General features: G+C 56.0%; 3 protein-coding genes across 3 annotated transcripts in view; all 3 read left to right on the top strand.

Moving 5' to 3' along the window:
* LMJF_21_0700 (putative dual specificity protein phosphatase) overlaps positions 1-1,743 on the top strand; it is a gene marked incomplete at both ends in the record, with an annotated part of 1,866 nt that extends 123 nt beyond the window's left edge. Inside the window, one exon of the mRNA XM_001682951.1 lies at positions 1-1,743. This exon is cut by the window's left edge and continues 123 nt beyond it. Coding sequence (XP_001683003.1) covers positions 1-1,743 — 1,743 coding nt within the window.
* A 3,762-nt stretch (positions 1,744-5,505) lies between these two features.
* LMJF_21_0690 (conserved hypothetical protein) lies at positions 5,506-5,952 on the top strand (the record flags this gene model as incomplete). Its single annotated transcript, XM_001682950.1, has 1 exon — positions 5,506-5,952. The coding sequence occupies one exon, from the start codon at positions 5,506-5,508 to the stop codon at positions 5,950-5,952; it is 447 nt and encodes a 148-aa protein (XP_001683002.1).
* An 875-nt stretch (positions 5,953-6,827) lies between these two features.
* Positions 6,828-8,114, top strand: LMJF_21_0680 (putative histone deacetylase; the record flags this gene model as incomplete). The annotated part of the gene is made up of 1 exon (XM_001682949.1): positions 6,828-8,114. The coding sequence occupies one exon, from the start codon at positions 6,828-6,830 to the stop codon at positions 8,112-8,114; it is 1,287 nt and encodes a 428-aa protein (XP_001683001.1).
* Positions 8,115-8,145: the final 31 nt, after the last annotated feature.

Raw genomic sequence — 8,145 nt, 5'->3', positions numbered from 1 at the left:
GAGGTCGCCGATTTTTTCCTCGGTGAGCCAGGCTTTAGCTACCTCTCCTTCCCCTGGAAGGATGCTGCCGGCTCGGTGTGCACCACCATTCTTTTCGATGCTGGCGACGACAATATTCACCGCGTGGTGCAGTTTATCGATGAGGCCCTTGCAGCAGGCGAGTGCGTTCTGGTGCACAGCGTGTACGGCAACTCGCGCAGCCCTGCCCTTATCGCAGCATACATGATTATGAAGTATGGGTGGAAGCTAGAGAGCGCACTCCTGTACTTAAAAATGGCGCACCCTGATTCCGACATTAAGCCCCACTTCCAGCGGCAGCTGCGCCAGTTCGCGAAGCGCCACGAAGTGGACCATGATATCTTTGCTCAGGACGTAGACGACAGCCAATTTGGCCTCGACAACGACCAGTGGATGCTGCGCAATACCCTCCTCAACGGATTGCTGTACAAGGATCAGATGGCAAATGACCTTTATCGGCAGTGCGCCGAGAAGGTTGACGTGGGCAATCCCGTGAATGGCAAGGCAAAAAAGGCACATATTACATTTGTGGACACCAAGAAGGGCACGGATGCGGACTCTCAGACGACGTGCCCTGTTGTCAACCGCGCAGCATCGCTCCCCGCGGATCAGGCCTCGGTGGAGCCCGTTAGCTTCCTGGGCTTGCGCGGCCACTCGTGTTTGCGCAGTGGCCGTCGCTTACCCAGCATTCTGAGCCGGAGCACGTCTCCCTGCTCTCGTCGTCTGGAGTCTGATCCGCGCACGTGCCCCAAGGGGCGTCAGTCTCTCCCGGTAGTTCACAGCGTGACGACAGAGACAAGTACAGGGGTGTTGATCAAAGCTGTGGAGCGGGCTTCAGCACTGCGAGCATCGGCGCCAGCCTCCAGCACGCACATCTCATTCTTTCAGCTTGAGGACAAGTCCGCTAAAGGTAGGGACAGAGAAGGGGGCCCCGCATCACCGCAGCTGCAGCGATCGTCTGCTGAGTCGGCCCGCTCCATCGACTACGCGCGACTGGCGCCGCCGACGCAGCTGCGTTCGCCGTTTGCCACGCTCGGGTCTAGCCACAAGTACCGCAACGGGTCCCCGCTGCCGACGCCGAAGGATAAGAAAGGTACCACCAAGGAAATCCACACACGAATACAGTCGTTGCCTGCCAGTCGTCCTGGCAGCACCACCTCGGTGAGTTCCGTCTCCGTGCCGACGTCTGCGTGGGTCGGCAGCTCTTTCGGGCTCAACAATCCTACGTCTGTACGAAGCACCCCCCGCACAAGTAGCCCCTTGGCCAGCAATAGACTAACTCGTGATGTGATGGGGAGACCGTCAGCCGCAAGTTATCGCGGGATCGCGCCGTATCGCTCTACTGTTGTCCCTCGCACCGCCACGGAGCCCAGCTACCGTACCCCACAGTCTTCGAATCCGTCGCCATCGCGCCGGGGTGTCAACCACGCGACAGGCTCGCGAAGTGGCAGCCGGCGCCGCACCATGTCGCCTGTCTATCTGACAGCGAAGCGGTCGCCAAGCGGCGGGAGAACCCAATCAGGCACAGAGGACAAGCCGCATTCCCGCACTCGCTCTCCTAGGGGGCAGAAGCACCAGGATCCCAGCTCTGGCTCGCTGAACAATTCCTTTGCGAGCAACGACAGCAACGGCACGAGTGGTGGTGCGAGCGGGGCGAACTCCAAACACACGGCGACAGTGCGGCGCCAGCCTCCGCCCGTGATTTCATCGAGGAGGCAGGCTTAATATGCACACTCTCGCTACCTGTACCCTTTCATTGAGGCCGAGGTCTCTCACGTGCCGCTCTCTTTCTCTGCGTGTATGCGCATGCGCGTATACATATATATATATATATATATCTGTATTCCTGCACATGCGTGCCTGTCCGTTGCTATTTCCGTTTTGTTTTTCGCTTTGTTCTACTCGTTATCTGGTGGCGGTGTGTGCTGCGTGACACATCCCCAGGACGGATTGACCGCACAAGAGAGCGAGAGAACGTGGTGACACTCACACGCGAGTCCACACACCCCCGTCGCCTCGTCTGTTTCTTCCATCGCCGATTTCCTTTTTTTTCGTTGTTGCTCAGCTGTGCTTTTATACCGCTCTAGACGTGCTGCCGCTGCTGCTGCCGCTGCGGGTTTCTGCGCGTGCGCGTCAGAGAGACGAGGAACAAACGGGTCTCTCCTTTGCTTTGTTTTGCCTTTGTATTCATGCTCTTGAGCGAAGCAGATTTTTATCGACAAAAGTGCATCCGGCGGTGCAGCGCCCGCCCCCTCCTACCCCTGTGCACACACGCGCGCACACACATATCACTGTATTGGAGTACTACAGAGCGCGCGCCGATGATGGCATTCCTCAATTCTACGTGGTTTTGTTGTGCGCGCCCACTCGTGTACGTGTAAGATCGCTGACAGATGTCTTTTTGATGTTTTGTGTCTTGTGTGTGTATATGTGCGTGGGGATATGCTCTGTGTACTGGGCTGGGGAGAGGGTGGGGCGGGGGCGTTAGAAGAGAAGAGCGTGGAGCGCGTGTGCTGAGTACACGGGCGAGAGCAGGGAGAGATGGTGAAGGAGGCAGAGGCACGAGAGGATGGGTGAAACGAGTCGAGATGCTTACTGTGTGGCCCGGAAACGCCCCTCCAATGCCCTTCTCCGCTTCTTTTTTCGTCTTCCTCTATCATAGTATCACGTTCTAGAGTTTCTTTTCTTGTCATGTGATCTGGATAGCTTTCTCTCTCTTTCTGTAGCTCGTCTTGGTGCGCACTGCTGCGTGTAGGGGGCGGGCAGTGGTTTTGCTGGCTTGCCGGTGACATCGCTGGACTCCGCCTTTCCTCACTCTGTTGTCTTTAACATTCGAAGAGAGTGTCTGCTCTGTGTGCTCTCCGTCCTTTGCTTCTTCCTTCTGCATTCCGTTTCTCTGCCGTGAGTCTACTGTATCAAGTGCTCACGTGCCTGTGTGTGTGTGTGTGCTTGTCTTTGTTCTTTCTCCTGCCCTTTCCTTCGCGTACTTCTCGACTTGTCGCAACAAGTGGGACAGAGTATAAGGCAACCGCCAAGCGGCAGCTTGAACAGGTCTGCATGTCACTCTCTCTCTTCTTCATTCCATGCCTTCCTCCTCTTAGATTGCAGGGAGTGTGTTGAAGCACTGGACGCGTTGCACAAGAGCCCCCAGCTAGTCCCCTTACCCTTTTTTTAGCGTCATGCAGGTGGTAGTGTGCAGAAGTCGTGTCTCGCGCTCTACCATGCGGTTCTCACTTGTGATGGCCGAACAGGTTGATGACGATGACGAAGAGGCCGAGTGACATAACCTGTGTCTTGCTCACGCACTGCATTCGACAAAAAAAAGGATGAGGAGTCTGTGTTTCACGCATGCTTGCCACCACCACCGCCACAACAAGATGCATACGTACACACGGGCAAACATTGCACAAAACGTGTTTTAACGCGTCCTCTCTCTTTTTCTTGTGCTTTTCGTATTATATGTTTTTTTTTTTCGTGCGACGTGACGTCACTCGTGTTTGAAGCCGCCCACACATAGACACCGAGAAATATCCCCACCCACCCACTCCACACACACCACCACCACCACCACCACCCAGTTTCCGCCCTTTCTCTCTCTTATTAGTATTATATGGTGTGGTCCTTGCTTGTAGGCTAAAACTGTTACCTCATCTTTCACAGTCTTTTTCTCTCGCTCCCCGCCGCTTTCGTTGGTTGGTTAGTTCTAGGAGGTTGCTGATTCGATGGTCTCGTTTTTTTTTGGTGTGTGCGTGTGTGTAGATTTTATTCATCTCCGCCTTGAGGCCACCGTGACTACCCACGCACCTCCCTCCCCCCCCCCACACACGTGTGATGCACGTGCCCCTCAGCGACTTAAGATGAACAAGGAGAGGTAGAGAAGCGCACGAAGAAAGGGGCAGAAACTTAGAGACATGACGAATGCGCATGAGTGCGTGGCGAAATGTGTGTGTGTGTGTGTGTGCCGGGGAGAGGGAGGGGGAGCGGCACCGATGAAGTGACGATGGGGGTCATGGTGAATGTCGCCACCGCCCGGAATATTGGCTACGCATTGTCTTCTCTCAATCTTTTTGTTTTGCCCCTTTCTGTGCTTGCGAAGAATACACAACGCTTCTCCCAGTTAACGCTCCTCCCACACTCCCAACCTGCCACCCTTCCCCTCCCTTTATCTCCGGATCTTCTGTATATAGTTCTTGTGCTTGTTCTTGTCGCCTCCGCGTAAGTTTCGTTGTTTTTGTTGTTTTCTCCCTCCCCATCGGTGTCTCTGCCTGTCTTTTTTTTTCTCTCTCTGGTCACGTGTCATCTGTCTTTCGGATGTGTCGCTCTGTTGGGGGCGCGCACACACAGTGTGCTGTCGTTGTCGAGTCACCTGTCTCGTCTTTGCTGCCGTTTTCACTTCATACTTCTTTCGTGTCCGCTTTCGTTCCTTTGTTTCCTCCGAGTGCGCGAGTGCGTGTGTGTGCCTCCCCCCGCCCTCTATCATATATGTATTCCTCCCATGTGTTTTCCTTCGGTGTGCACGACTCTCTCTCTCTCTCTGTGTATGTGGTGGATCGATGCATCGGCATTGTACACAATTTTTTTTCCGGTGTTCTTTGTGTCTCCTGGTATTGGTGTGTTTTCTTCACCCCTTGTCGCTGTCTACTGCTTGAGACACGAAGGCGGAAGCCGTGTTTTGATTGCCCGGCGGCTCTTAGTCTGTACGTGTTGGTCTCTCTCAGAGAGAGAGGGAATGTGTGCTTGGGCCTTTGCTGAAGGTGTTTCCGTGGCTGCTCTGTCCGGGTGCAGGCGTGGTGTATGTGTGCGTATTTTTTTTTTGTCCTCCTCCCGAGCAGGGGGCGGAGATGGGGGGGGGGGGAAGAATAACACGAATCAAACGATCAAGGATCGATCCCGGAGGGTGTCATGTGCCCCGTCAACTTGGTCAGCACGCTTTAGTGGGACGTTGGATGCGTGTGCATGTGCATGCGGTGGATATCGATCCCGCAGGGGCACACTCGCGTCTCCCTTGCGGATTTTGAGTGATACTCCCAGTGAGCAAGTCTGCATTCGACGGACCTACACTCACCCTTCACACATACACACACCGGTCACCACCAAGCTCGATCACGATACACCTCTACCGCATACCTCTTTTCTCATGCCATCGACAACGCCTAGCATCGGCACGCATCCGGATTATCTCCGCGACACGCGCACACACACACATATATATATATATATACATATGCACATGCACATACATGCAAGCACACTGCACGCTTTAGAATACTTTCGTCTCACCCCACCACCCACATCTATCCACACGCCGACGCAGATTTGTGGCGTTGTCGCACAGTTGCTTGAGTGCTTCGGGGTGTCCTCCATGGTAAAGCGGGCCGCTGTGTTCACTCCTCCTTCTCTAACTTTGCGAGGTGATTCTCGTGTAGAGCAAGCCGGGCAGCTGCTCGCTAGCCCCCACCCTTCTAAGCCGTCTCTTCTTTGGTAGACATGTCCTACAGTGGCCGCAAGCTGAAGTACTTTGTGGAAGACTCGGATGGGTGGCTGCGCCGGAACCAGCAGGTGGCAGAGCAATTTGTGATGGCTGAAGATGATAGGGAGACAAAGGAGATGCTGAGCCTATTGGCACCGCGAGCTCACTTTGCGAGCTTCTGGGGTGTGGTGCGCGGGCTGCCAGCGGCAGTGGCGCTGCAGGCACAGGAGCGAGAGCATCTGCGCATCACGTGGACTTCTGGGCTGCAACCTTTGACATCCCGCACATTTGCCCGCAACGGGTATGTGCACGTCCTCGATAGAGAGCGCATGTCATTCATTCCCGTCCTCGGGCCGTGGCTCTCGTCCTTTTTTCAGAGGCCGGTGCAAGAGCTGCTGGTGGTACGGGAAGGGCGCGTGGTGTTCCGTGGCATGGGCTATGTCTGGGACATCGGCAAGCATTAGCGAGGGGAGAGGGAGAGAGTGGGTGCGTATCACACGCCCCGCCAGACAGCGCGCTTCTCCGCTGTTTTCTTTGTGTTTCTCTTGCGGGAGGGGGGGGGTGTCGCAGTGCGGGAGTGACCAACAGCGTGTGTTTGGCTCTCCTCCTCCTACTGTCTCCACGACTCACCCATCCATCCATCCATTCATCTCCCTTTGGTCTTTGGCCGATCTACTCTGCTCTGTCTTTTCAATGGCGCCAGTTTTTGTACGTGGGCGGTGTGGTGCCGCCAGCGCGTGCGAGCGTCGCGCAGAGTTTGGCGCGAACAGAAAACGACAAAGCAAATGCACGGAAAGCCAACAATGACTTTGGTGCACACCCGCCCACACGAGTGAGGCGGGCGGGTGGGCGGGAGCGGTCTGTGTGCTCCCTCGCCTCACAAACGTTTGTGTGTCGTTCCGCTATGGTCACGCGAAGATCTTTTCTTCTTTTTCTTGTCGCTCCCTCTCTCTCTCTCTTGCGCCGTTGCCTAATGGTGAGACAGCGTAGTTGTTGCCGTATGCTTAAGGCACAGTGAGAGACTCATGCTAACGAGAGAGTAGCTGCACCTCCATGCGCTCATCTGGGAGAGAGAGGGGAAGGGATGTGCAGCCTGCTTCTCTGTTGATTCCATCATATATGTGTGTGAAGCTGGTGCTGCTTCTGTCAATGCTATTTTCTATTGTGTTTCTCCTCTCCACCTTCTCCCACGCTGGGGGCGTGAATCATCAAGTCGGCCGAAAAGAGGGAGAGAGGGCCAACATCTCTCCCCCTCCTCCTCCCCTTCTCCCCTTCGGAGAGGGTTGGCGTTCACTTTCTTTCTCGTCTTAGAAAAAGTTGAGTGGGTGGGTACATCGCCATGCACGCGGTGCCCAAGGATGATGCCGAGGCACCGCTTTCGAATACCGAAAGCCGCGGCCGCGTGGCGTTGATTGACACCTCCGGCTACGCCTCCGACATGAACATCTCCGCCTTTGTGCCCCAGCACGCAATGAAGCCGTATCGTGTGCTTGCGGCAATGGAGATTGTGCGCAGCCTCAAGATTGATGCTCACTGCCGCACTGTCGTGCCGCCTCTAGTGAAGGTTGAGGAGCTGATGGCATACCATACCGACACCTACCTCGCGAACCTAGGCCTGCACAGCTGCCGCAGCTGGCTGTGGAATGCGGAGACCTCGAAAGTTTTCTTCTCTGGAGACTGTCCCCCGGTCGAGGGGCTGATGGAGCACTCCATCGCTACAGCCAGTGGGACGCTGATGGGAGCGGTACTACTCAACAGCGGCCAGGTCGATGTGGCGGTGCACTGGGGTGGTGGAATGCATCACTCGAAGTGTGGCGAGTGCTCCGGGTTCTGTTACGTGAATGACATCGTGCTCGGTATTCTCGAGCTTCTGAAGTGCCATGACCGGGTGCTGTACGTCGACATTGATATGCACCACGGCGACGGTGTGGATGAGGCTTTCTGCACGAGCGATCGCGTCTTCACACTCTCACTGCACAAGTTCGGTGAGAGCTTCTTCCCTGGCACGGGGCACCCGCGCGACGTCGGCTACGGTCGTGGACGCTACTACAGCATGAATCTGGCTGTATGGGACGGCATCACCGACTTCTACTACCTTGGCATATTTGAACATGCGCTGCACTCCATTGTGCGGCGCTACTCACCAGATGCAATTGTGCTCCAGTGCGGCGCCGACTCGCTCGCCGGCGATCGCCTCGGCTTGCTTAACTTGTCGTCCTTCGGTCATGGGCAGTGCGTGCAGGCGGTGCGTGATCTCGGTATTCCGATGCTGGCGCTCGGTGGCGGCGGCTACACGATCCGCAACGTCGCAAAGCTGTGGGCGTATGAGACCAGTATCTTGACTGGTCACCCACTGCCGCCGAACACGGTGCTCCCGGTTGCTGAGATGCCGCTGAGCGGGTGGCTCTTTCAGGACTCGCCGCTGCTGATTGTCGCGCAGGACCGCAGCAATCACGTTTTACCAGGGCTTCACTGCCAGCGTGCGTACCAGATGATGACGGAGCAAATCGACCGCCACGTGCCGCACATTCAACCGCATCCACGGCTGCAAAAGGCGTTCACCGCAGCAGAAGCAGCGGACAAGCAGGTGGAGGACGGCACGACAGCCGTCGAGGATTTCAAGTGACACAAAATCCAACGAGGAAGCACGGAATGGA

The sequence above is a fragment of the Leishmania major genome, chromosome 21 (genome assembly GCF_000002725.2).
Source record: "Leishmania major strain Friedlin complete genome, chromosome 21".
NCBI classification, from domain to species: domain Eukaryota; phylum Euglenozoa; class Kinetoplastea; order Trypanosomatida; family Trypanosomatidae; genus Leishmania; species Leishmania major.
The sequence above is the reverse complement of the archived record's forward strand: the minus strand, read 5'-3'. Positions and strand labels throughout refer to the sequence as shown.